The 27,611-nt window shown below is 51.3% G+C and overlaps 2 protein-coding genes across 2 annotated transcripts; both read left to right on the top strand.

Annotated features, from left to right (window-relative positions):
* The first annotated feature begins 716 nt into the window (after positions 1-716).
* Positions 717-9,692, top strand: MECR (mitochondrial trans-2-enoyl-CoA reductase). The gene is made up of 10 exons (XM_068159403.1): positions 717-917; positions 4,217-4,314; positions 4,460-4,591; positions 5,608-5,751; positions 5,837-5,939; positions 6,198-6,300; positions 6,809-6,882; positions 7,345-7,405; positions 7,844-7,916; positions 8,525-9,692. The coding sequence occupies exons 1-10, from the start codon at positions 787-789 to the stop codon at positions 8,686-8,688; spliced, it is 1,083 nt and encodes a 360-aa protein (XP_068015504.1). The 5' UTR covers positions 717-786; the 3' UTR covers positions 8,689-9,692.
* Positions 9,693-11,848: 2,156 nt separating this feature from the next.
* Positions 11,849-25,997, top strand: SRSF4 (serine and arginine rich splicing factor 4). The gene is made up of 6 exons (XM_068159402.1): positions 11,849-12,004; positions 19,145-19,287; positions 20,384-20,496; positions 22,753-22,967; positions 24,259-24,342; positions 24,517-25,997. The coding sequence occupies exons 1-6, from the start codon at positions 11,898-11,900 to the stop codon at positions 25,298-25,300; spliced, it is 1,446 nt and encodes a 481-aa protein (XP_068015503.1). The 5' UTR covers positions 11,849-11,897; the 3' UTR covers positions 25,301-25,997.
* The last annotated feature ends 1,614 nt before the right edge of the window (positions 25,998-27,611 follow it).

Here is a 27,611-nt window from a genome sequence, read left to right as displayed (position 1 = left end):
GATCCTTTCCAACCCACACCATGCTGGGATTCCCAGATTCCATGATGCGCTGCTTTGAACACTCCTCTGGCAGATGTTTGCAGTGGAGCTGTCCCTGTCCACAGCACACACATAGTGCCTTCGAGAGGTGGCTAAATCAATTCTCTAATCAGATAAAAGGGGTTGTTCTCCCCACGATGTCTTAGGATCCCAGGACTCAGCTGCCTGGGCTCTACAGGATGCTGCAGTGCCCATCACAGAGGTGTCTGGGCTGGCAGAGGTGGGCACGGACCTGCTGCTGCTGCCTTTGCTATAATCACACAGGTACAGTCCATGCCCTTTTGAGTGCCTTGGGATGAATTTCTTTGCTGCAAGAGTGGTCAGAGATTGGAACAGGCTGCCCGGGAAGGCAGCGGAGTCCCCATCCCTGGAGGTGTTCAAGAAACGTGTGGCCATCGCACCTGGGGACATGGGTTTAGGACATGGTGTTGGGTTGATGGCTGCACTCCATGTCCTTAGGAGGTCTTTTCCAGACGAAATAATTCAATGATTCTATAGCCCAGCCCCGAAGCAAGACTCCGGTACCGCCGAAACGCCCCCGCCAGGTCGCGCCGCCGCAGAGACTCCGCCCAGCAGCTCCGCGCACTGTACCGGAGCCGCCTTAAGACGGGCGGGGGGGCGGAGCCAACGTGGCGGGGGGCGGCACCGACCCGGTAAGGGGCGGGGCTGCCCTCGTGACGCCGCTGGCGGCCGCGCGGGCTCAGCGAGTATCGCCGAGCGGGACAGAACTGGGCCGAGCGGAGCCAAATGCTGCGGGCGGCAGCGCGGGTGCTGCGCGGGGCGCGGACCCCCCCGGCGCGGGCACGCTCGGGCACGGCGCCGGGCCCCGTTCTGGGGCTGGTGTACGAGCGGCACGGGGAGCCCGCGGGCGTCGTGCAGTAAGGGGGGGGACGCTGCGGGGGCTGGTGCGGAGGGGAACATTGCAGGGGCTGCGGGAATGGGGCACAGTGGGGGTACTGGTGGGGAGAGGAACATTGCGGGGGCTGCGGGAATGGGGCACAGTGGGGGTACTGGTGGGGAGAGGAACATTGCAGGGGCTGCGGGAATGGGGCACAGTGGGGGTACTGGTGGGGAGAGGAACATTGCGGGGGCTGCGGGAATGGGGCACAGTGGGGGTACTGGTGGGGAGGGGAACATTGCGGGGGCTGCGGGAATGGGGCACAGTGGGGGTACTGGTGGGGAGAGGAACATTGCAGGGGCTGCGGGAATGGGGCACAGTGGGGGTACTGGTGGGGAGAGGAACACTGTGGGGGCTGCGGGAATGGGGCACAGTGGGGGTACTGGTGGGGAGGGGAACATTGCGGGGGCTGCGGGAATGGGGGATACTGGAGGGTGCTGGTGCAGAGGGGGACATTGTGGTGGGGCAGGAATGAGGCACACTGGGGGCATTGGGGGTGCAGGAATGGGGGACACGGGGTGCTGGTGTGGAGAGGAACATGGCAAGGGCTATACTGGGATGCACTGCAGGGGGGGCAAGAACTGGGGATCTGAAACGGCCAAAAAGGTTTCCAAGGGCAAGGTCCCCTTTTGGTGGATTGTTTGGCTTCTGGAATGACAACCGTAGAATTGTTTTGGTTGCAAGAGACGTTTAAGATAATCCAGTCCAACCCAGCACTGCCAGGTCACCCCCAAACCATGTCCCTCAGCACCACATGTCGGTGTCTTTTCAGACTCCAGGAATGGGGACTCCACCACTGCCCTGGGCAGACTGTTTCAGGCTTTCACAACCCTTTTGAGGAAGAAATAGTTCCTCATGTCCCCTTTGAACTTCCCTCAGTCCAGCCTGGGGTCGTTGTTTCAAGTGAGGAGATGTTGAGAACTTGCTGTTGTGGGGGCACCAGCTCACATCACCCCTAGAAATGCAGAAGGCTGCAGTCCATCATCTGGGGGCATCCAGAGAACCCCACAAGGGGATGTGTATGAGTGGACAGTTGCTTTTGCTTATGACTGTTTGATTGTGCAGTGGTGCTTGTCACCTCTGAGGGCTCCTGAGCTTTGCTGCCCTCACCCCTCTGCTTGTGCAATGCCAGTCTTGAGCTTCAGCATTTCCCCTTCTTGCAGTTCTCTGAAAATACCCCCAGTGCCCGTAACACCAAAGCAGGGCAGGACAAACCCTGCCCTCCCCCACCACCAGCAGCTGAATCAGTGCATTTCTCTTGCACAACCTGCTGAATTTGTTAAGATTTGTGGGCAGTGCTCTGTGTGGTGACCCAGGGTTTTGTTGGGTGGTTGGGTTTTAGCATCACTCCATCATCAGTGGGCCCCTCACTACAAGGCAGACACTGAGGTGCTGGGGCAGGTTCAGAGAAGTGCAACAAAGCTGGAGAAGGGTCTAGAGAACAGGGCTGGTGAGGAGCAGCTGAGGGAACGGGGGGTGTTCATCTTGGAGAAGAGGCTGAGAAGAGACCTTCTCTCTCACAACTCCTTGAAAGGAGGTTGTAGTGAGGTGGGGATTGCTCTCTTCTCCCTCATATCAGATGACAGAAGGAGAGGAAATGGCCTGAGATTGTGCCAGGGGAGGTTTAAGTTGAGTATTAGGAAGGATTTATTTGCTGCAGGAGTGGTCAGGCATTGAAACAGGCTGCCCAGGGAGGTGGTGGAGTCATCATCCCTGGAGGTGTTCCAGAAATCTGTGGCCAGGGCACTTGGGGACATGGTTTAATGGCCATGGTGGTGTTGGGCTGGTGGTTGGATTTGATGATCTTCAAGGTCTTCTCCAACCAAAGCCTTCTGTGTTGTCCTCAGTGACACATACTTAACATTGATGGGGTTCTTGATGTTGGTTATTGTGTTTAGATTTGTTTGTTGTCAGGTTTGAGGCTGATGAGGCAACAGAGGCAGGAAGGAAAGGGCAGGTTTGCTGCCAGGGCCATTTATCAATCAATTTGAGCAGCTGGATGCAACCATGAGAGCAAGGAAGGCTTTATCAGATCATGGAATCATCAAGGCTGGAAAAGACCTCCAAGAGCATTAGAAGCTGAGGCATAGACCTAAGGACCAGAGAGCTTTATAAAGCAGTTTGTGACCCAGATAGATTGAAGGATAAATCAAAGATATGGAGAACAGATAAGACAGTAAAACTCCCCAAGATGAAGTCACCACCCCCATTTTTGCAGCCATCCCAGAGACAGACTCTCAACCAGCCAGGATACCACCCAGAGGAGCTCAGCCCCAGCCAGGAGCCCCAGCCAGCACCCGTGGATGATATCGGAGTAGTCATCAATCATTGCCCTAACAACCGGGGGGCCACCAGGCCCCCCGGCCTTTGTTGTCACCACCACCATCACCCAGTGTGCACCAAGGGCACTCACCAGTGATGAAAGGAGGATCCTCAGCCCAGATGGGCTCAGCTTGGGGCTTCTGCCCTGCCTGGGGGGGATTATAAAGGGGAGTGGGTGGGGAGAGCAAAGTGACTACACCTGGGGTGGGAGGAGACTCCAACAGAGCCCAGGTGCTCTGGGTTTGAGGGGGAAAATGGGTCAGGTAAGGGACTTTTTAGGGTGTCAGGTAATGATAGGACTAGGGGGAATGGAAAAAAACTGGAAATGGGTAGATTCAGATTGGATGTTAGGAAGAAGTTCTTCCCCATGAAGGTGGTGGCACAGGTTGCCCAGGGAGTGGTGGAAGCCTCATCCCTGGAGGTTTTATGCAGCCTGGCTGGATGTGGCTGTGAGCAACCTGCTGTAGTGTGAGGTGTCCCTGCCCATGGCAGGGGAGTTGGAACTGGATGATCCTTGAGATCCCTTCCAACCCTGACAATTCTGTGATTCTAAAACAATTTTGCAGTTGAGGCTGGATGTTAGGAGGCAATTCTTCACAGAAATAGATTGGCCTTTGGAATGTGCTGCCCAAGGGGGTGATGGAGTCACCATCCCTGGATGCGTTTAACAAGAGCCTGGATGAGGCACTTAGTGCCATGGTTTAGATGATTAGATAGTGTTGGGTGGCAGGTTGGACTGGATGATCTTGAAGGTCTTTTGCAACCTAGTTAATTCTGTGATTGTGCTGTTTCATTGGAGGAGACCAGGCTGCAGCAAGAAGCTGAGATGGGGCACACAGTGAAGTTTATTTGGTGCTCATGACTGTGTGGAGGAGCCACAGACCCCTCTGCAGCTTCAGCCAAGGGGCAGCAGACATCAGCCAAACCCATTAATGCAGTTTGTGTCTCCATGCTCAGATTAAAGGACATTGAGTTGGCCAAGCTGGGGGACTCTGATGTCCATGTCAAGATGCTGGCAGCCCCCATCAATCCTGCTGACATCAATATGATCCAAGGTAAGGCACCAGAGGCACCTCTCTCTGTGTTAATTTTCAATGGGAATCACCTGCTGGGATGTCTTGGAGGGTTTAGAGCTGGCTCCTGGGATGGGGAGGTCTGGGGTAGGGTGAAGTCTGCAGCTCACCTCTAACATTCTGGCAGGGACCTATGCCATCCTGCCCCCACTGCCAGCAGTAGGAGGGAACGAAGGTGTTGGGGAAGTGCTGGAGGTCGGGCGTCGTGTGGCAGCTCTGAAACCTGGGGACTGGGTCATCCCAGCCACCAATGCACTTGGTGAGTACAAAACCCAGCAGCCACAGCACCACTCTATCCTCTGCATCCCTCCACCTGCAAACCTGGCCAGGCTGGAGAGTTGGGCTGAGAGGAACCTCATAAGTTCAACAAAGGCAAATGTAGGGTCCATGCACCAGGGGAGGAACAACCCCCTGCACTTGTACAGGTGAGGCCTTGACCTGCTGGAAAGCAGCTTTACAGAGAAAGACTTGGGAGTGCTGGGGTAAAGGTTCTCCATGAGCAAGCAATGTGCCCTTGTGGCCAAGAAGGCCAGAGGTCTTCTGGGGTGGATGAAGAACAGTGTGGCTATCAGGTCCAGGGAGGTTCTCCTTCCCCCCTACTCTGACCTGGGGTGGCAACATCTAGAGTACTGGGTCCAGCTCTGGGCTCCCCAGTTCAAGACAGACAGGGAATTGCTGGAGAGAGTCCAGGAGAGGCTGCAGAGATGCTGAGGGGCCTGGAGCATCTCAGTGAGGAGGAAACACTGAGAGCCTTTGGGCTATTTGGCCTGGAGAAGAGCAGCCCCAGAGGGGATCTGAGCAATGCTCAGCAAGAGCTAAAGGGTGAGGGGCAAGAGGATGGGGCCAGACTCTTCAGTGGTGCCCAGTGACAGGACAAGGGGCAATGGGCACAAACTGGAACCCAGGAGGTTCCATCTGAACAGGAGGGAAAATTCTTTGGTGTGAGGGTGCTGGAGCCCTGGAGCAGGCAGAGAGGTTGTGGAGAGATTCCAAACCCCCATGGCCATTGTGATCCTGGGTAAGCTGCTGTGGGTGCCCTATTTTAGCAGGGGACTTGGACTGGATGATCTCCAGAAGTCCCTTCCAACCCCCCCCCATGGATTGTGTGACCCACCCCCAGCCTCCCACAATATTTTGGCTGTGTTTCCTTGTTCACTCTCCACGATGTAAATGGTTATCAGTGTGGCATGACCTGCACTGGGGCTGAGACGTGAGCTGATCTCCTTTCCCTTCCCACCTTCCTGCTGCTGTGCCCACGCTGCTGCTGGTACCCAGGGACGTGGAGGACGCAGGGAGTGTTCCCTGAGGAGACCCTGCTGAAGGTGCCCAGCGACATCCCCGTGCTGTGCGCCGCCACGCTGAGCGTCAACCCCTGCACGGCGTTCCGCATGCTGGCGGACTTCGAGACCCTGGCACCAGGTACAGCCCTGCCAGCGGGCACAGGGGCACCCGGGGGGATCTACTGTCACCTCTGCCATGGCAACCTGGATTGATTCATCTGCAGGTGACTCCATCATCCAGAATGCTGCCAACAGCGGCGTGGGCCAGGCCGTTATCCAGATTGCCAAAGCCTCCGGCATCAAGACCATCAATGTGGTGAGGGACAGGTGGGTCCCCTGGGAGAGGAGAAGGTCTTCTGTGGGGTAGGAGCTGCCCTCAAGCATGGGCTGGGGGTTGGCCAGGAGGTCAGGCAAGTTTGGGAGCTGAATCTTGTCATGCTGCATATACAACCCAGGACATTCTTCTCTCTGCTTTTCCTCAGTGTCCTCCAGCCTCTGCCCTCTTGTCCCCAAGCTGCATCTGAGCAGGAGAGAGGGGAAGGGGACACTGCTTTCTGACTCACTGAATCCCTTTTCCTTCCCTAGACCTGACCTCCCAAAGCTGGTTGAGAGGCTGATGGCCTTGGGTGCAGACCACGTCATCACAGAGGAGACGCTGAGAAAGCCAGAGATGAAAGAGATATTTAAGGTACCTCAATGCTGATCCCACTGGAGAGACAAGCCAGGGCAGTTCAGCACTGGGGGGGAATGGTGGAGGGATGGTGGGAAGGGCAAATCTTTCTCCAAATCAGGATTCAGCCCGAGAATTTGAGGGCTTTTGCTGCTACTGCAAGGGCCAGACTGTAGATTTCAGCTCTGCAACTCTTAGCTGCCCCCAGGTAAATCAAAGGATCACAGAGTTGTTTTGGTTGGAAGAGACCTTTGGGGTCACTGAGTCCACCCATTAAGCCAGCACTGCCAGGTCACCACTAACCCATGTCTCTCAGCAGCACATGGCTTTGAAATCCCTCCAAGGCTGGTGACCAGCACTTCCCTGAGCAGCCTGCTCCAGGGCTGGACAATCCTTTCCGTGAAGCAACTTTTCCTACTGTCCAGTCTAAACTTGCTCCCTCAAGAGCCATGGTCCCATCCTCGAAAGGAGCCTCAGGAAAAAAAAAATAACCAAAAATGGGAACCTTCTTCCTCACCTCTTGCAGAGCATCCCAAAGCCTCGGCTCGCCCTGAACTGCGTCGGGGGCAAAAGCACCACGGAGATGCTGCGGCATCTGCAGTAAGTTTGCCTGGGTGCTGGCTTGGCCACGGGCCTGGGGACGGCAGCTGGCACCAGAGGATCCTACTCTAGAGTCCCTGGAGTGCAAGAGGTGTTGCTAGATGATGCTGGTCATCACTGAGGTTTTGGAGAGGTGAAGTGAGGAGAGAGGAAGTGGTTTGGAAAGCAGCAGTGACTTGAGCTGACTCATCATCACTGTCTCTCAAATGCTGCCAGTGGCTGGAGGCAGCTGAGCTCCAGTTATGAAGGTTCACCAGGTCTTGACCAGCTAGAGCTGAAGAATTTAGCTGCAAATTCAGCTAATGGGGCATGGGAGTGAGAGGGGGAGCTCTGGGAGGTGGAGTCAGGGGTAACTGGGGGAGCCCTGGGTGCAGTGGTGGGGTTGGTGATGGCAGAGCTGGAGGTTGCAAGGTCAAAGCTGCACACTGGGGACTATAACTGAATACCTCCCTCCTCTTCCAGACCCAAAGGGACTATGGTCACCTATGGGGGGATGGCAAAGCAGCCTTTGATGGTGCCTGTGGTGAGTGCTGGAGATGCTCTTGATTTCCCCTCTGACATGTCCCTGGTGCTCCAGTGTGGATGTCCCCATCCCCTTGGCTCCCAGCTCTGTGCTGCAGGAGCAAAACTGTCCCCTGCCTGTAAAATGAGAGCCTCCAACCTTCTTTTTCTGTAGCTGATGGGGTCCATTATGGGACAAGCAGCTTTGTACCCCAGCTGCTTTGTACTCCTGGCTTTATTTGTGGAGGATTTGGGCTGCTGTGAAATCCCAGCGGGGAAATGGCCCTGCAGATGTCGAGCAGCAGACCCACACTGACTCCACACCTTAGAGTTGCATCTCTGCATCCTGCTGTGCCCTGACTCACAAATGAGAAGGAGCCTCATTGCCACCTCCCACTGCTGTCACACTGGGTATGGACCTGCAGGTCTCAGCTGGGTGCTCAGCTCCCTCTCTCCACAGAGTGCCTTCATCTTCCGGGACGTGCGGCTCCGCGGCTTCTGGATGACACAGTGGAGGAAGGACCACGCCCAAGGTGAGCTGATGGCACCACTGGGGCAGGTTGGCACAGCAGCAGGTGGGAAACTGCCACACCAGTGCTGCCCTCTGCTCTTGTGTCACGAGCACTGGCGGTCCTCAGGGTGGCTGAAGGGCAGGTGCTGGGCGCTGTGTCTCGGGCAGGGACCATGGTGTGGCACCATGCCAGGAGCTCTTGCCCCATCCCATGTGCCTGACCTGGGAACACATCAGCCCCCAGCATCCTCAGCACCCTTTATGGCTTCAGGTGGGGGTGGTCAGTGGCTCTGGCATGGGGCACATGATAGTCATAGAATCATAGAATTGTCAGGGTTGGAAGGGACCTCAAGACTCAGCCAGTTCCAACCCCCCTGCCACGGGCAGGGACACCTCACACTGGAGCAGGTTGCTCACAGCCACATCCAGCCTGGCTGCAAACACCTCCAGGGATGAGGCTTCCACCACCTCCCTGGGCAACCTGTGCCAGTGTCTCACCACCCTCATGGGGAAGAACTTCTTCCTAGCATCCAATCTGAATCTACCCATGTCTAGTTTTGTTCCATTCCCCCTGGTTCCATCATTACCTGACACCCTAAAAAGTCCCTCACCAGCTTTCTTCCCTTGCAGACCAGGAGAGCCTGGACACCATGATGGACACCTTGTGCCAGCTCATCCAGAGGGGACAGCTCACAGCACCAGCCTGCACTGAGGTCCCACTCCAGGACTACAAGGCAGCACTGGAGAATGCCATGAAACCTTTCATATCCTCCAAGCAGATCCTTCTCCTCTGACCTCCAGCTCATGGGCTGAGCACTGTGCTGCTCCACCACAGCCAAGCTTTGCTGTCTTGTCCACCAACAAGAGATGCTTAGGGGGCAAAGAAAAAACCTCCAGATCCATTGATTTCACTTTATTTTTAAACTTCTGGGTGCCCCCTTGAAGTTTGCAAAGCCTCTGCAGCTTTGCATGGATGGCAGCCTGGGGAATGGTGTCTGGAGGGAGGCTGCCATCATTCTTTGGGTGCAAGAGGAAGCTCAGGGAGCTTGGGGCAGCAGCTCACTCTGCTCAGGGTAGCAAAAGAGCCACAGTTCCCCCTTCATGTTTGTTTTGGGGGCTGGGGGGAGCTGCACCTCCACCTCCAGCCTGGCTTAGCAGCTGTCAGTGTTGTTTTGCTGTTTGTGTTGTCCCTCAGATTGATTTTTGACTGCTTTGGGGTGATTTTGCAGGGTAGCATGGAGGTGGTTGCCTTTCTCCCAGCTGCCTCAATCCAGTGGTGCTGCAGCCTCAGAGTTCCCCCCTCCAAGTTCAGCAGCCAACTGCCCCTGGAGTAGGGGCATTGAATTACAGAGAAAAACCACTACTTAAAGTTAGGGGGGGGTTACATTTATTTTTTCTTTCATTTTTCCCTGCCCAGCCCATCCAGCACTGGCAGGACAGAGCAAGAATGCTCATGCAGGGTAGGGGAAAAGGGCACAAAGGGTTTATCCAGCCCATGGCATCACCTCACCTCAAAAATGAGCTCAAAAGGGAATAAAAACAAGGATTGACAAGTTCCCAAGCATGGTCCAGCACTGCTGCAACAGTGGGAGCTGTAAGACACCTCAGGGACAGCCCCGGGGTGGTGGCATTTGAGGTGGGGACAGGGCAGATGGACACATGGATGGCAAGGGAGGCTGTTTATAGCAACACTGGGACTTGAATTCGGGTTTTCTGCTGTTCCTGCTGCCACTACTGATTGTGATCAGAAGCTCTTGGAAATCAATGTCTAACAGAAATATATTTTTGTAAGATGCTGCCAAAAAATTGTTTCTGTGCTCACTTCTGGGGGTACAGGAGGGTGGGCAGGGGATGGATGCATGGCCTTGAGGATGGACAAACACAGTGCTCCAGGCTCCCTGCCTGCCTGGCCCTTTCCCAAGGGAACAGAGTTGGGTTCTTTGCTGCACAGCCATGGTGCAGCACCACTCTTGTGTCCTGGGTAGTGCCATCCTGCAGCTGAGTATCCTCTAGCTGTGGAGTCAGAGCAGTATTTTGTCTTTCCCATAGGGATCTTTTGAGTGTCACCATTGGACACTGGTAAAGTGCTGCTCTGTTCCACTGCTGCTGTTTGCTGATGGCAGAGAACAGCTACCAGCAGCACAGCCACCTCCCCGGGGGGTGATGTGCAGTGGAAAATACTGAGGTAAAATGCCTACTGTAGGAAAGAGTCTTGCTCCAAAAGCTCAGCTCTCAGGTGTGAAAAGAGGGAGTCAAGCATCATTCCTGGGCATTTTCTATGTCTTGGTGGGCAAGGAGAAGAGCAGCTCTGAGGAACATCGCTCAGGGTTGCAGGAAGCTCCTCTGCAGCTCCATGTGCTTGTGGAAGACCAAACCACCTTGAAATTAGAACTCCCAGCCCCTGTTAGCAGCTAAATTTGCCTGGATGCATTAGGCCATATTATCCCCCTTATAACCTCTCACACTGGGACCTCCCTTAACCAAGAGCCTGCTAGATGTAACCCATCATAAACTCCTTGCCAGCATCTCCCCCATCACTGTTAAACCCCCCCCAGTATTCTGCATTTTCATTATCCCACTGGCACAGGAGGCAAAGCAGCATGGTATGCCCCAGAGCTTTCCTAATCAACAAATAAGGGAAAGAGGGGGGTGGGTGGGGGGGAAAGGCAAGAAAAGGACTTTCAGCTCATTCAGAGCACCATTAAGCATGACATAAACCAGAAAAAATTAATGCCAAGCTTTTATCCCCCTTGCTTATTCGACTGAGCAATAAAACCTAACAAGCTTCAGCGAACTCTCTCCTCCTTTCACATAATGTTCCTGAGCACCAACTCCTACACCAGGGCACGAAGGAATAAATAATTAAATTTAATTCTATTTGTCAAATGAGTGGGATCATGGCTGGAAATCCAGCTGCTGGCATTGTAGACAGAGGGTGTTCATTTCTAGGGGGTGGGGGGGGATGATGGTGAGTTATTTTTAGGGGAGCGGTGGCTGCTTTGAAGCTGAAATGTTCCCAAGAGCCTCTGTTGGGGTTGGGTGGGATTCAGGCATCTGATGAAATGATAAAAATAAGTCCTCAAACCCAGCGTTTAGGAAGCTGCAAGAGGGATGTTGTTGCTCATCAGTGGGAACGAGGAATGGGTGAGGCAAGCGGTGGGGGTGTCCTCAGGGAAGGGGAGGATGTCAGCAGCACATCAGGGGGTGGGGGTGAGGAACCTCTGTCCTTGCTTGTGTTTGGGGGAGGAGAAAGGCATCAGTATCCAGCGTGTTGGGAAGGGGTCACCCGACAAGGCATTACCATAGGGGAAAACCTTCAAGCGCCTTGGCGTATGGGGGACCCCAACCAGTGCCTGACATGTGGCAAAAGGGGACCCCACAAGCCTTTTGACCCATGGGAAGGGGTCCCGCATCATCACCACGACTTCTGTCGGACCCCAGCAACCTCTGTGCGTGGGGAGGCTGGCTCTCCACAACTCCCTGGAAGGATGTTGGAGCCAGGTGGGGTCGGTCTCTTCTCCCTGGCAAGAGCTGACAGGAAAAGAGGAAACGACCTCAAGTTGCACCAGGGGAGCTTTAGGCTGGACATTAGAGCAAGCTTCAGCACTGAAAGGGCTCTGAACCACTGGAACGGGCTGCCCACAGAGACGGCTGAATCCCCATCTCTCGTCGTGTTTCAAAGCCACGGAGACGTGGTGCTGTGCGACATGGTTCAGCACCAGCCTTAGTAGGGTTAGATACCGGCTGAGCTCCAAGATCTAAAAGCTCTTTCCCAAGCCAAACTTCCCTCTGGAGTGGGTCCCACCACGCTCGATGTTGCCCCTTTAAGAACCGCCGGGCGGGGGCGGGGCCTGCCGTGACGTCTCCCCTTCAAGGCCCCCTCTCGCCAGCCCGCGCGCTCCTCTGACGTTGCGACGTCACCAAGCTCCGCCCCCCGCGCGCTCCGCGTCCGCCGCCGGTTGCGCCCCGCCCCCTTCGCCGCGGCCCGGCCCCGCCGGGCGCGATGCCGCGGGTGTACATCGGCCGCCTCAGCTACCAGGCGCGGGAGCGGGACGTGGAGCGCTTCTTTAAGGGCTACGGGAAGATCTTGGAGGTGGATCTCAAGAATGGGTGAGTGCGGCTCGGCCCGGCCCGACCCGGACCCTTCTGCTCAACCGCCGGTGGAATGAGGCCCAGCCCGGCCCGGCCCCAGGCGGCGGTTGTGAGGAGCGGGCAGGTGGCTCGGCTGTCTTGGGAGGGGGCGAGCAGGATGCCCGAGCCCACTGGAATGGGGTGGGCAGAAGGCTTGGCTCTAGGGGGCAGTTGGGGAGGAAGGGGGATGAGGGCAGGAGGCCTGGGTCCCTCCCCACGAGGGACGGGACAGGACGCCTGGGTTCCCATGTCAACGGGGGGAGTGACAGGACGCCTAGGCCTCTGGGGTAAAGTTGGAGGGGAACAGCACATCTGGGTCCCTGCTTCAGTTACTGTCTGCCTTGAGGAGAAAGTGGGGCCTGGTGACCTGTGGTCTGCCGCTCTCTGTGGGGATGTGAGCCCCCAAGGGGTTCCCTTCTGCCCCTAGGTTCTTCTGCACCCGTCTGTGAGCACCTAAGGGTGAGCTGGGCTGCACCCTGGAACAACACTCCTCACCCTCCAAGAGAGCCTCTTTATGGGGGCAGAGACCCCCTTTAGAGGCATTGCAGCAGCAGCAGAGGTCTGTACTGAGAGCCCTTGGTGGGACATTAGCCAGTGTTGGTGTCCTGTGCCCCCCTCAAAGCCCTACTAAAGCCTCGAGGTACCCTGTGTATTCTTCCCTGTCTGCTGTTCCAGCAGCTGCCTCCTCCTGCACCTCAAGGGTTTGGTTCCTGCTCCACCAGGATTTGTCCAAGACTTTCAGCTGAAAAGAGAAAACAAATTGCCCTTTTGGGTAGTTTTACTGCCCAACACTTAAAGCCTCCTAAGTGTTGGTGCCTTTGCTCTTTACAAGAAGCCCCAACTTGAAGACTTGCTCAGGAAGTCGGAGTGCCATGTGGGTTTTCTTATTATTAGCCAGGAGAGGCAATTACTAGTTTCATTTTAGAAGTGAAGAAGAGGACTTTCTTGATTGTGAAATAAGAGTTCATTAACACAGACTGTACAGGTAGGTGGACATACAACAGGTTTGCAAGTGGAATAAATTCTGTTGTTAAAACAACCAAGTGTGTGTGTGTGTCAGTGTTTTAACCAGCATGGCCTCAGCAGTGTTGGAGTTGGCTTGTAAATAAAACAGCTGAGTGCTTTTCCAGACCTGATGCATATCCTTGAAGTGCTTTTTTTATGGGGGGGGGGGGGGAAGGGATCAATTTTTCTGATGCTGAATAAGCCTCCAAATCAAATATTTCCATTTCATAGGCAGATGTTAAGGGGGGGAAAAAAAAAACAAACCTCCATTTCTTCTTGAAGATGTACAGCTGCAAAGTTTTGTGGCTAATGGACTTGTTTTATTGGACTACTTGATCTGTGGTTGGACTCAATGATCTTAGAGGCCTTTTTCAACCAAACAATTGTGTGATTCTGTAAAGTCCAGCCCTGTGATTCCCCCCTCAGCATTTGGAATTCGTGGGTGCAGGAGCAGGCTCAGGGGTGTGCTGGAGGTGCCCAAGCTTGTCGTGTCTTAATTCTAGGTGGTGACAAGAGGGGAGGAGGATACAACCTGCCTGTGTCCATACTGCAGGTGCTCTGTGTGCAAAAGCTTGATGCCAGGGCAAGAGTCCTTTCTGTAACCTCACTGAGGGGAGACAGAGTTCAGAAGCTGCAGATGGCAGGAGGAATCCAGGAGCAGGAGTTGTCGCTCACTTTGCTGTTTGCTGCTTCTGGAGCAGGCAGCTCCCACTGTGGGTTGAGTAGAGAGCTCAGGCCAGATTGCTGGCATTAACTCAACAACTGAATTCCTTTTTTAGTTGTATGTTCTGAAGTCCCCTGAACAAGCTACTGCTGGTTTGTAGTTAAAGTCTGGTTTGACAAAATACTTCCCAGAGCTCTTAGGTTTTGTCTCTGTCCTTGGGACAGCCTCGCGCTGCACTGCTGCTGGGTCCTCTGTGGTTGGCTTTGTTCCTCTGATCCTTTCTCCATGCCTTATTTTTAGTAGTGCTTAGCAAATGATTAAATATTTCCAGCACAGTGTTTGACATGAGAGATTCTTCCAGTTACTTCTGGAAACTTGTGGGCTATCTCAGATGCTCAGGCTGCAGGAGATTAGCCGGGTGCTGCTGTAGCACTTGAGCAGGGGCTGAGACCGCAACGTGATCCAGCACAGCCTGAAAAGCTCAGCTGGGGCTGGCTTGCTGCTCCTGTAATTGAAGCTTCCAGCTCAAAGGCTTAAAGCAGTGCTTACCTGAGAGGAGGGTGGGGGAAGCAAACCCCAAGTACTCTGGGATATGTCGCACTTTCTATCTGTCTGCTTGTAGCGTTCATAGAGCATCTCTGTGAGGAGGAAAGGCTGAGAGCCCTGGGGCTGTTGAACCTGGAGAAGAGCAGCCCCAGAGAGGATCTGATCAGTGCTCAGCAAGAGCTAAAGGATGGGTGGTGAAAGGATGGGGCCAGACTCTTCAGTGGTGCCCAGCAACAGGCACAAACTAGAACACAAAAGGTTGCCAGACTCAAGTTGATTCATTTGGAGGAGAGTGGGGTGAGAGCTGAGCAGGTCTGCCTTGGTTGGGGACCTGCAGAATGACTTCTAAATTGCCCCTGCAGCCACAGGTCCAGCTTGGACCAGTATAAACCTGGATTTTTGGCCTTTGTTGCCAGAGGACAGGGACAGCTGCTTTGAGATCTTTCTCATCCCATGGGACTCATGGCTTTGGGTTCCAGCACCAGCTGTTGATGAGTAGTGGTGAAAAATTGGCACTTAGGGAGTGCTGAGGATTTGGGCTGGTGTGGAGAAGGGCTGGGGAGACAGGTGGGAGGGATCCAGCAGGTGTCAAGCAATGCAGGTGGGGAGCAGCTGAAAGGAGGAGAGAGATGAGGGTCTGCCTTCTGCTATTAAGCAGGTCTAGAAAGTCTCATTTCTCCTTTCACTTTGGATTTGAACCCCACCTTTTTGGAGGTTCAGTCTGTTGGATTTGCTTGGGATAAGGCCACACACTCCTGGACTTTTTCCTTTTTTGATACATGAAGAGAAAATGGTTTGGCTTCACCTGAGCTGAAGTCAATTGCCTCGACGTTTTTAGGAAGTCATTCCGTGCCACATATGAAGCAATAATAGCAGACATTTAAAAGGAGATTTACTCATGCTGCTGTCATATCCCAGCAGGCTCAGATTGCTGTAGTTAAGGCTGTGTCAGCAGTTGTGGCTTTCTGTGGTGTAAAACTGGGCTCCTGAAGGGGTTTGATTCGTGGGGTTAGATCATACAGTGGAATGTTCCCAGGTGGGTCAGTCTTACTTTCATTCAGGAGTGATGGGGAGGGAGAGAGGGGGTGTGATTTTGAGTGCTCTTCAAATACAAGTAAACCCAAAGTTGTAGGAGCTTCCTTGTCTTAAGAATTTAGAGGTTTCTTGTAATACCTGCTTTTTCCTTTTCCGTCAGACTAAAATCACATGGTAGGGCTACTGGCATCTTGCATGTCCCCAGGTGAAAATGAGCAGCACAAGGTAAATGATCAGCACTGCCTTTTGAAATCAGTGAGGAGAAGACAAAGCCTTCATGCTTCCCATCCAGAGTTCTGTAGGACCATCTTGGGAGCAAATTCCCTTGGGAGGCCAAGGGGAGCAACTGGTAACAAAGTGCTGCTGAAGGTGCTGCGTTCATCTGGGTGTTATATGGGTGACTGAGTTCTCCTCCTCCTCAACTTTGCCCTAGTGAGGCCACATCTGGAGTAGTGTGTCCGGTCCTGGGCTCCCCAGTTCAAGACAGACAGGGAACTACTGGAGAGAGTCCACAAAGATGCTGAGTGAACTGCAGCATCTCTATGAGGAGCAAAGGCTGAGAGCCCTGGGGCTCTTGAGCCTGAGAGGGGATCTGCTCAATGCTCAGCAAGAGCTGAAGAGCAGAGAACAAGAGGATGGGGGCCAGACACTTTTCAGTGGTGCCCAGAGACAGGACAAGGGTCAACGGGCACAAACTGGAACCCAGGAGGTTCCATCTGACCAGGAGGAGAATCTTTGTGAAAGTGCTGGAATCCTGAGACAGAGAGAGGCTCTGCAGTCTTTCTTTGGAGAGATTCCAAACCCACCTGCTCATTGTGATCCTGGACAAGTTGCTGTGGGTGCCCCTGCTTTAGCTGGAAGGTTGAACTGGATGACCCTTAGAGGTCTCCCTACACCATGCTGGGACTCAGTAATGCTGTGTTCTGATTGAATTTAGCTATTCTTCTGCTGTTCTAGCTTCAAATGTCTGCACATTTATTGTCTTGAAAGTGCTGGTGCTCCCAGGCACTTCACCTTGTAAGTAATTGCTTTTAGGGTGAGATCTGTTGAAAGGTTTGTGCCGGCTCTATTTTTGGAATTGAAGGGAAGAGAGTTGCAATTTGAATGGTTTTATAATGACTGTGATTGTTTCAGTTGTTATAAATCAATCACGCTTGTTTCTTCCCTGAAACTACAGCACTTGCATACAAAAGCAGCCGCCATTTGTGTGGGGTTTAGAGCCGTTCTGAAGTATCTCATCAATACATGTACAATTGCCCAGCAAAGCTCTAGCTGCTGGTAGTGTTGGGCTTGGGGAGGTGGTGAGAAAGCTTAAAAGTGAAGTGACCTAAAAGAGGAGGCCAACATTTTTATATGAGGGCTTTGTTCTTCCTCGTGATCTCCCTGGGGAGTTCATCCTGGGGCTGTTGAGCCTGGAGGAGAGCAGCCCCAGAGGGGATATGAGCAATGCTCAGAAAGAGCTAAAGGGTAAGGGGCAAGAGGATGAGACCAGACTCTTCAGTGGGGCCCAGTGACAGGACAAAGAGCAATGGGCACAAACTGGAACCCAGGAGGTTCCATCTGAACAGGGGGGAAAATTTCTTTGGTGTGAGGGTGCTGGAGCCCTGGAGCAGGCTGCCCAGAGAGGTTGTGGAGTCTCCTTGTCTGGAGAGATTCTAAATCCCCCCTGGCCATTGTGCTCCTGGGCAAGCTGCTGTGGGTGCCCTGCTTTAGCAGGGGGGTTGGACTGCATGGTCTTCAGAGGTCTCTCCCGATCCCCACCATGCTGGGATTCGGGGACCTGAAACATGAACATACACAGAAGTTTCCCCCTTGGCTTGCTAAGCCCCAGGTTGAGGATTGTGTTTGGCTGTGGCAGCTGGAGGGGTTGTGGCTGTAAAGTGGTTCTCAGTTGTGCTCAGGCCTGCAGCATGCTTGGCTATTTCCCGGGGGGGCTCTGCTCTTGCAGGTAACTGAAGAAGTGATTTCAACTGCTGGTATAGCCTGAACAACTCTGTGGTCTGTTTTGTTCTCTTCCCCTGCCCCGTGGGGATAATGAGCATCCTCACAATGTTGGATCTAAATAGATACTTAACTCCTGTCAGGTTAGAAATTGGCAGCTTGAGTTTTGCTTCAGTGCTGCTGTGAATTTGCTTTGTGACCATTATCAAGTCACCAGCTTGTCTGTGAGCAGCAGCTCTGAGGATAGATTTAAAACCCTACACTTGGATTTTTGGGATCTCCAGCCCTCCGGAGATGAGAGACTTGCAGCAGCCTGATGTTGGCTCTGGTGCCCCTGAAGATTAAACTGAAGATGCTGGCTTGAACTTTTTGGGCAAGTCATGGTCTAGAAGCTTCTGTTCAGGTTACTCCTGGGGAGGTTCTGATGGGACACAAATTCTTCCACAAGAACCATCAGCCATTGGAACAGGCTCCCCAGGGAAGCAGTGGAGTCCCCAGTATTGGACACTGTTAAGAGTCAGCTGGACAGGGGCTGTGCCAGCTTGTCTAGACTGGGCTTCTGCCAAGAAACTTTGGGTCAGGTGATCCTTAAGGACTCAATGTTTAGATTCAATGTTTAGAATTCAATGAGATTCAATGTTTAGAATGATCTTTATTTTCCTTTTTACCCCTAATAGTGATTTATTTACATTTTACTACTTTTCTGCTCAAGATCTGGGAAAGATTTTAAAGGCATAGCCTAAGCCTACCACAGTCCTGTGACTGTCTCTGTATTGTGTTCACTGTTGGCAAAAGGAAGGCAATGCCACAGAGTTCATTGGAATGTTGGAACTGAGTATTAGCTTTCTTTTCAGTCTGTCTCTTTCCTCTCATGCTTGGTCTGCCCATGACTGCATGTCTTGAGCAAAGTTTGTGCAGCAGATTTCTCAAACACAAAACTTTGTCCCTTGGCCAGGAAATCAGTTCCTCATTACAGCTGCCAGATTTTCACAAGTCCTTTAGCGAGGTTTGGACTCAGGCTGCCCTCTGAGCTGCTAAGATGTTGGAAATCTAGTGAGCATGAAACATTTTGCAGCACTTTTGTATTTTCTTTCTTGTTGGAGCTTTCTTGCAGAATGGACAGGCCATTTGGTTGCAGAAATGAGGGAATATGTTTATTGTGCAACCTGCCCCAGGTCAGGTCAGCCTGCCCTGCTAAAGCAAGGGGGTTGGACTATCACAGAATCACCAAGGTTGGAAGAGACCTCAAAGATCATCAAATCCAACCTGTCACCACAGTCCTCATGACTAAACCATGGCACCAAGTGCCACATCCAATCCCCTCTTGAACACCTCCAGGGATGGTGACTCCACCACCTCCCTGGGCAGCACATTCCAAAGGCAAACAACTCTGTGAAGAACTTTCTCCTCACCTCCAGCCTAAACGTCCGCTGCTGCAGCTTGAGACTGTGTCCTCTTGTTCTGCCACTGGTTGCCTGGGAGAAGAGACCAACCCCCACCTGGCTACAACCTCCTTTCCTGTAGTTGTAGAGAGCAATGAGGTCTCCCCTAAGTCTCTTCCTCTCCAGACTGAACACCCCCAGCTCCCTCAGCCTCTCCTTACAGGGCTGTGCTCAAGACCTCTCCCCAGCCTCGTTGCTGTCTCTGGACACGTTCAAGTGTCTCAATGTCCTTCTTAAACCGAGGAGCCCAGACCTGGACACAGTACTCAAGGTGTGTCCTAACCAGTGCTGAGTACAGGGCAGAATGACTTCCCTACTCCTGCTGGCCACACTATTTAGGTAGCCTTCAGGAGGTTGCAACCACTGTGCAGCAGGCAGTGACACTCCTGGGGCTCCACAGAAACCTGTGCCATGTGAGTTGGTTTTGAGCAGAGCCACCTCTGGTTCCGTTCCTCCCAGTGATCCCTTTTGTCCCCCTCTCTCTAGGTACGGCTTTGTTGAGTTTGATGATCTGAGAGATGCAGATGATGCTGTTTATGAGCTCAATGGTAAAGATCTTTGTGGGGAGAGAGTGATCGTTGAGCATGCCAGAGGCCCACGGCGTGACAGCAGTTACGGTTCTGGACGCAGTAAGCACCACCAATGCTTTCGTATCCCCACTTTGATGGTCAATAAAACCTTTGGGGTTTTGCTTTTGCTTTTTTCCCCTCTTCTTCTTCTTCTTTTTTATTTTCTTTTTTACTTTTCTTTTTCTTTCTTTATTTTTTTTCTTTCCCAAAAGTAATTTTAAAAGAGCAATGATCTGAAGTTGTGCCTTAGTGTTCTGTAACTGTACATGTAACTGTTGACTATTCCTTAACTTGTTTGTTGTATTAAACTATTTTAATTGATAAATTAATAAACACAATCTCTTGTACCTCTTTTTTTTTTTGGTTTTGGGGATCATCATCACCATTATTCTTCTTCTCATTATCATTTCGTTGGAACTCTTTTGGTTGGTTTTTTTTTGGTTGTTTTGGTTGGTTTTTGGTTTTTGAATGGTTGATTTGCAATGTGATGTTTAACATAGCTTTAACAAAGACCTCAATGTTTTAATTGAAAGAGTCCTTTGAGGCTAAGATGACTGCCCGTTCCATTTGCTGACCTTGGGTTACCTTTCCATGAGTGGCTCTTTGACCTTTGTGGCCCTTGGCTGACCCAAAAAAAAGGAAGCCATGTGACGACCGCAACCTTTTCCCATTAGACCTGGGTGGTGAGGACCCCAAGGGTTAGAGACAGATGAGATTAATCTGAAATAGGTGCCTGAAAAGCTTTATTCATGTCAGATATTCAGAAAGCCTTTAAGCAATGTAAGTAACTTTAGTAAACTGGCTTAATTCGGTTTTCTTCTTTCAAACTGCTTTAAAATTAACGTTAAATTTAATTGCATGTTAATCGTAGCCTACTTGTTATGTGCCTTGGTTTAATTCTGTGCTCGTAGTGAAAGCTCTTTAATGCTTTGGGTCTTTGTAACGCTTTCTAGAAGGTTTTGGGGGTGGGGGGGAGAGGGGGATGGAATTTAGCCTGGGGGAAGGGAGCTGGGGGGAGGGGGGTTGGGGGAAAGGGGGGTGTGACTTTGTGATGTCTTTGCGAGCGTGTGGGGCAGAGGAGTTCGCGTCGGGGCTGTAGAGCAAGAGCTCCATTTCCCTGCTTGAAGTCCTGCTGTCTGCTTGTCACCTCCTAAAGGTGGATATGGTTATAGAAGAAGCGGAAGAGATAAGTACGGTCCTCCCACCCGTACAGAATACAGATTGATTGTGGAAAATTTGTCAAGCCGCTGCAGTTGGCAAGATCTTAAGGTATGGGGCCCCTTTCTTTACCCCCTCTCTAGTAAAGAGCACAAAGGGTAAACAGCTTCCATTTCACCCAGGAGACTGCTGTATGCTGTGTTCTTGGCTCCAGCTCGTTCATAACGCTGTGTGCTCCTGCGCATACCCCTAGGTGTGGAAGTAACACCCATGAGCCAATGGGGAAGTGTCTTTACATCTGTGAACTCATTCACAGAATCACCATGGCTGGGAAAGACCTCTAAGATTCAGAGATTCATAGAATGGTTTGGCTTGGAAGGGACCTTAAAGATCATCTAGTTCCAACACCCCTGCCATGGGCAGGGACACCTTCCACTAGACCAAGTAGCTCAAGGCCTGATCCAACCTGGCCTTGAACACCTCTTGGGAGGGGGCATCCATGACCTCCCTGGGCATCCTCTTCCAGTGTCTCACCACCCTCACTGTAATGAATTTCTTCTAAATCTCCAGTCTAAATCTGCCCTCCTCAAGCTTCAGTCCATTCTCCCTCAGCCTATCACTACAAGCCCATGTAAAAAGTCTCTCCCCAGCTCTCCTGTAGTCCCTTTCAGGTACTAGAAGGCTGCTCTAAGGTCTCCCCAGAGCCTTCTCTTCTGCAGGCTGAACAGCCCCAACTTTCTCACCCTGTTCCAGAGATCCCCAAGACCATTAAGTCCAACCATTATCTAACTCTACCAGGGCCACTCCTACACCATATCCTTGAGCACCATATCTGGATGGCTTTTAAATATATCCTGGGATGGTGATCCAACCACTTCCCACGTTGGGAGCTGCACCTGCAGCCATGGTGTCACCAGACAGAAGGGGAATTAACTTTTTACCTTAACACAAACCAGCATCACGTACAGATGTGTTTTATCTCTGCCAAAACAGACCTTAATCATGCCAGTAGCAGGATTCACTAGAGATGGAAGAGTTCACCCTTGTTAGATTTACTCATTAACTTGTCAGGTGCTAGAGCTGTTTGGAAATGATAGCATCGTTCCTGCATGGTCTCTGTTAAGAATTTGCCCACCATGTAAAGCTGTTTTTTACAGAGAGTTTCAGGGAAAAGCTGCTTTCAGAATGAGCAATGATGCAAAACTTCTCCCAAAATCTAGTATCTCCTTCAGTCCAAAGGAGTGGAAGGTGCTTCTCAGCAGGGAAGTGTTGGGTAGCACCGTGTAGCCCACAGCACCTCTGAGTACTCTGGAGGTGAAATGCAGGCTCGTGATTACCGACATCATGGACTGAGGGAGCAGAATGTCAACAGCAGGTGCAAAAAGATGGTGTTTCCTTCTCAGACTTAGCAGCAATGGTTCAACCCACTTGTGCTCACAGGAACGCTTTCTTTTGTGGTTCTCTTTTAAGGATCTGTAAAATTTGTTCTAAACAAACATTGCCGTAGTAGAAACTGGTCTGTAATTGAGTATGTAACACAGGTTCAGGTACGTGCTGAGATGCTTCAGATGTCTTTCTGTTGTTAATGCTTCACACCATCAATAGCTTGTCTTTGCTTCTAGTATTGAAAATTGTAAGTAGAGCATGGCATGATGAATCCTCGAGTGGGTGCGCTGCTTTTGGAATAGCTTTCATGTTGGTGTACTTAAGGTGGGAGCAGCTGGGTTGAACACAGGCTCAACTGGAGTTCCGTGCCCTGTTTCTACTGCAGCTGGATGGTGGCTCACTCAAAGCAGGGCAGGAATGGTCCTCCCTGATAAACAGAGTGGTTAGTGACTGAAACGAGAGAAACCAGCAAGCATGAAGTGGGAAAATGAATCGAGCTTTTACTTGTGGGGAGCGTTTCTCCCAGCAGAGTATCTCTTACCTAGGTGGAGGACAAAGGGAGCTCTGCTTGCCTGTGGTCTTCTTGCCTTTTCATATTTGACCTTTAAGTTTATCACCTTTCCCAAGTCACCTTTGAAAAGATGATGTAGAGAACGAGCATTTCATTTCCTTAATCCCTTCTGTAATTTGAAAACTTATCACAGTCCGGAGCATATCTGATAGTAGCCTTGAGATGGGGAGACCTTTAATCATCATTTGGCTCAAAACTATCAACTCCACCTTGGCTCTAATCACCCAGACTCTGTGAAATCATGGTGTTTTACTTGGCTTGCTCAAAACCTGTGCTGTTTGGTTCAAAGCCTTGCTGACATCCGTGTGGATAGAAGAGGCTAAGGGAGCATCCCTGCAGCAATGCAGGGGGTCAGCCGAGACGCCTGGCTCCGGATTCGAGGCAACGGTTATTCTGTCCTCTTCCCCTAGGATTATATGCGTCAGGCAGGGGAAGTGACATATGCAGATGCACACAAAGGAAGGAAAAATGAAGGTGTGATTGAGTTCAAATCCTATTCTGACATGAAAAGAGCCCTTGAAAAGCTGGACGGGACAGAAGTAAATGGCAGGAAGATTAGATTAGTGGAAGACAGACCTGGATCGAGACGGCGCCGCTCTTACTCCAGAAGCCGAAGCCATTCAAGGTATGTCTGTTGATAATGTAGCTCAGGCTCAATCTAGCTGCACTTAATGAATATTCAGCAGCCTCCAAAACACCCTGGGAGTGTTCAGAGTTCTCAATAAATCATAGAATCACAGAATGGGTTGGGTTGGAGGGAACCTTAAAGATCATCTAGTTCCAACCTTCCTGCCATGGGCAGGGATACCTTTTACTAGATCCAGTTGCTCATGGCCCCATCCAACCTGGGCTGGCTTGGAGCCTTCACAGCTTCTCTGGTCAACCTGTTCCAGTGCCTCACCGCCCTCATGGGGAAGAATTTCTACCTAACATCTCATCTAAATCGGCCTCTTCCAGTTTGAAACCACCGTCCTTCATCCTGTCACTCCATATCTTTTTACAAAGTCCCTTCCCAGTTCCTCTGTAGCCCACTTCAGGTACTGGAAGGCTGCTCTAAGGTTTCCCAGGAGCCAGGCTGCTCTAAAGTTTCTCCAGGCTGAACAACCCTATCTCTATCAGCATGTCTGCATAGGAGAGGTTTTGAGAATCTACATTTTGAGAACCTATTAGTTACCTTCAAGTGCCCAAGGGAAATGGGACCTCTGTTCGGTGCTGTCTTCCCTGGTGAGTGTCTATCTGCAAGCTGAGCACCCGACAGCACTCTCCTCTTCCCCAGCTACATCGGGTCCTGGTCCTTGCTGTCTCACAGGAGAAGGCTGTGTGGCAGGTGGAGCTGTGCACAGAGAAGGAAACAGAAGGTGCTTTTAACACCTTGGCTCTGAACACTGTGTTCTGCTATAAGCACCAGGACTAGCAGTTCTTTCTCAGTTTGGAAACTCTCCCCCCTGTTCCCTGTTTCTTAGAGATTTGCTGCTTTCGTTGTAGGATCAAGAGAGGTGCTTCAGCACACAGCACCCAAGTGTTTTCCCCTTTCCATTCTGGGGCAGAGCTTGTTGCAAGAAAATTCAGCCAGACTTGTACTGTTCATAGAACAGCTTGCTTATGAAATCAAAGCCTGGAGTCAGAGCTTCATCCTGGTGTCTTGCTGTATTCACACTCTGGCTTGGTTGGAAAAGTGATCCTTGCTGCTTTACCTTACATCAGGTTGAATACTTTTCTCCTGGTTAGCTGCAGTGCTCACTTCCAGATGTGGCAGCAGAGGATGAGCAGGGGGCAGAAGGGTACTGTGAGTCTGTGACTTTATTGTGTGCTCTGGCTGCTCCAAAGGTGCTTTAATACAAGGGAGGTTGCCCCCCAGGGGATCAGAAGCTCTCCATGGACAGATGCTAACATGAAGCTGCTTGACTCTGTTGCAGGTCTCGCTCTCGAAGCAGACATTCTCATAAGAGCAGGAGCCGCAGTGCCAGTAGCAGTCGCTCCAAGAGTAGATCAAGATCCAGGTATGTCTTGGTGTTGGCAGAACTGGGGGCTACCCGCTCAGATGAGAAGCATCATCCTGAATGTGCAGCAGGAGTCCCGTTTGTGTTTCTTTTCCCTGCTGTGTCTCACACTGACGTGCTGGTCAAATCCAAGCCGCACTAAAGTGGAGCTGTCTGTTGCCTTTGCGCTTCCAGGTCTGTGTCCCGTTCCAGAAGCAAGAGCCGTAGTCGAAGCAAGAGCCGTAGCAGAGGCCAAAAAGAGAAAAGCAGGACTTCAAGTAAAGAGGATAAAAGTAGGAGCCGCAGCAGGAGTGCAGAGAAATCCCGAAACAAAAGTAAAGATAAATCTGAGGGCACTCTCCATAACAGTGATGAGAAGGCAAAGAGCAGGAGCCGCAGCAAGGAAAAGAGTAGGAGCAGGAGTAGGAGTAAGGACAGGGGAGAGACGAGGGAGAGCATGAGAAGTAGGAGCAAGGAGAAAAGTAGGAGCAAAGACAGGGAGAAGAGCATTAGCAAGGCTAGAAGCAGGAGCAAGAGCAGGGATGAGAGTAGGAGCAGAAGCCACAGTAAGGACAAAAGGAAAAGTAGAAAGAGGAGCAGGGATGACAGCAGAAGTAGAAGCAGGAGCCGCAGCAAGAGTGAGAAAAGCAAGAGGCGCAGCAAGCGAGACAGCAAACCGAGTAGCAAGAAGAAAAGGAAGGACAGCCACGAGCGGTCCAGGTCAGCCTCCAAGGAAAAGGAGCATCAGAAGTCAGATTCTGACAAAAAGGAGGCAAAAGGTGAGGGTGAGGATGCAGCTGCACGTCGGGTGTCTCGCTCCAGGTCTAGGTCGATTTCCAAGTCAAAACCAAATGTCAAATCAGATTCTCGTTCCAGGTCTAAGTCTGTCTCAAAGCCTAGGTCCCGGTCCAAGTCTAGATCTAGGTCTGCCTCTAGGTCACACTCCCGATCGCGGTCAAGGTCTCGCTCCAGGTCCTAACCTTGCTGCAGCCACAGGTGAAGCGGTTGGCAGAGTCTTTTGTATATGTTTCGTAGTGGTAGCACAAGTGATTGAAGTAGCAACCCTGTTGATGCTGTATATTTCTACCACCCTCGATGGTATGTCTGGCGTGCTCCGCAGTGCTCCCTCCCTGCAATGCTCTCAGCTCTTCAGCCCCTTTTCTGGCCTGGAGGAAGGTTCTTTTCCAACCTGACTCTTCCTGGAGCACCAAAATTGCCCTCTTTTTCTGGGAAGAGCCTTGCAGGGAACGAGCACTGCGCCGTGGTGGGTGCAGTGATGACTGCTAGGTAGGTATGATGGCTTCTGCAGTCTTTGCCCTTGAAGTGATACCCTTTGATGTCTGCCATTTAGTGGAAGTGCTAAGTCTTTAGTTTCATACTACTTTTTGTTTCCTAATTAATTTAATATATATTTTTTTTTTGAGGGGACTTACAAAAATTGTGAATAGCACAGTCAAAATGAAAACAACAAAAAAACCACCAACCAAACAAAAATATAGGTACCTGGAGTAATCCATAGGGAAAAGAGGTCTAGTTCCATATTCTGGTATTGTGACAATCTCCTTGTTTTATATCAAATTTTTTTATTTTCCATTTTTTCCCCCCCCCTGTCTTGCAAAGTACAGTGACTTCTGTTTCCATGAAATTTGAATAAAGACTATTTTTGCTTGATGACATTTGGTGGTGGCTCAATGAAGTTCTGTTGTGCTTGTCACAGAATCACAGGACGTTAGGGGATGGAAGGGACCTCGAAAGATGATTCAGTCCAACCCCCCTCTGCCAGAGCAGGACCATCTATGGCAGGTCATACAGGAACACGTCCAGGCAGGCCTTGAAAGTGTCCAGAGATGAAGACTCCTCGATTTCATGCTGAATCCTAGAGGCAGTGGCAGCAATCTCACAGCATCACAGGACGTTAGGGGTTGGAAGGGACCTCAAAGATCATCCAGTCCAACCCCCCTCTGCCAGCGCAGGATCACCTATGGCAGATCACACAGGAATGCATCCAGGCAGGTTTGACAGTGCTTTATATCCATTGGTGTGGGCTTGAATCTGCAGGAGAGTTGCTTGCAGAGAGCAAGTTCTGGGTTTTAGAAAGCCACTTAACACTGCACGTAGTCACAACACTCCAGTTACCATAACTCATCTCTCCACAAACACTTACTGCATTGTTTAGAGCTTTAATGTTACAATGAGAGCGCAGAGCTGCACCAGCAGCAGTAATGAAGGTGACAAGCTTATTTTCCACTGTCTACATAAATGACACTTAGTGAGCTGCAGCTTCCATTATACTGGGAAGAAACATTTTTCACCCACTTAACTCACTCAAGTCAACTGAAACGGTTGCTTGCCCCACAACGTTCTCTGTGCTACTCAAGCTGACACTGGAGGTAAGTGTGTGGTGTGCACTGCTCTCTGCTTTATTCTGTAGGTCACAGGTTCAGTTGTCTACAGTTGTTTCCTCTTTCAAATCTTGACCTCTTCCTATGGTGCTTTTGGGAGGGGAAGGGGAAAGAAGCAAGATGCCCCTTCAGGTGTTTTCTAGTCTTAGCATGGTGAGAAGGAGAGCTGAAGCCATCCCAGCTCTTTAGTTCTGGTTCTTACTGTAGAATCATAGAATTGTTTTGGTTGGAAAATACCTCAGAGATCATGGAGTCCAACCACCAACCTAATACCACCATGGCCATTAAACCATGTCCTGAAGTGCCAGGTCTACACAGTTTTTGAACATCTCCAGGGATGGTGACTCTACCACCTCCCTGCCCAGCCTGCTCTAATGCCTGACCTCTTTTTCAGGAAAGAAATTGTTGCTAGTACCCAGCCTAAACCTCCCCTCGTGCAACTTGAGGCCATTTCCTCTTGTCCTGTCACCTGATATTAGGGAGAAGAGACCAAACTCCTTTCAGGTCTCCCTTCAGCCTCCAGGCAGAACAAACCTCAGCTGTTCTCTGGACCCTTCACCAGCTTTGTTGCCTCCTTTGATTTTATGATCCTTGATTGTGAGTTTGGGACTTCAGTTGTGAGCCAAGACTTTCTAAGTCATGGAATCATTAAGGTTGGAAAAGACCTCCAAGATCAAGTCCAACCATTAACTCTACACAGCCAAGTTCACCACTAAGTGGGAAGGTGTTGATCCAACACAGGTGGGGCCAGGACATTATAGGAGCTTCAACATGTCCCAGCCTGCAGTCTGGGTGCTATGCAGCTAACACTTTGTCTTTCTGTCCCCCCTAGAATGTGGAGGGATTGTAGCTTGGGGGTTTCCAGACATTGACTGAAGATTTGGGTCA

The sequence above is a fragment of the Melanerpes formicivorus genome, unplaced genomic scaffold (assembly GCF_026170545.1).
Source record: "Melanerpes formicivorus ecotype bairdi unplaced genomic scaffold, bMelFor1.0.p_v2 SCAF_45, whole genome shotgun sequence".
In the NCBI taxonomy this organism is placed as follows: Eukaryota; Metazoa; Chordata; class Aves; order Piciformes; family Picidae; genus Melanerpes; species Melanerpes formicivorus.
The sequence above is the reverse complement of the archived record's forward strand: the minus strand, read 5'-3'. Positions and strand labels throughout refer to the sequence as shown.

Coding starts and splice junctions, on each gene's coding strand:
- MECR (XM_068159403.1), top strand. CDS start 787: ATGCTGCGGGCGGCAGCGCGGGTGCTGCGCGGGGCGCGGACCCCCCCG. Junction 5,940..6,197: donor ATCAATGTGGTGAGGGACAG/GTGGGTCCCCTG, acceptor TTCCTTCCCTAG/ACCTGACCTCCCAAAGCTGG. Junction 6,301..6,808: donor AGATGAAAGAGATATTTAAG/GTACCTCAATGC, acceptor CACCTCTTGCAG/AGCATCCCAAAGCCTCGGCT.
- SRSF4 (XM_068159402.1), top strand. CDS start 11,898: ATGCCGCGGGTGTACATCGGCCGCCTCAGCTACCAGGCGCGGGAGCGG. Junction 19,288..20,383: donor CAGTTACGGTTCTGGACGCA/GTAAGCACCACC, acceptor CACCTCCTAAAG/GTGGATATGGTTATAGAAGA. Junction 20,497..22,752: donor GCAGTTGGCAAGATCTTAAG/GTATGGGGCCCC, acceptor CTCTTCCCCTAG/GATTATATGCGTCAGGCAGG.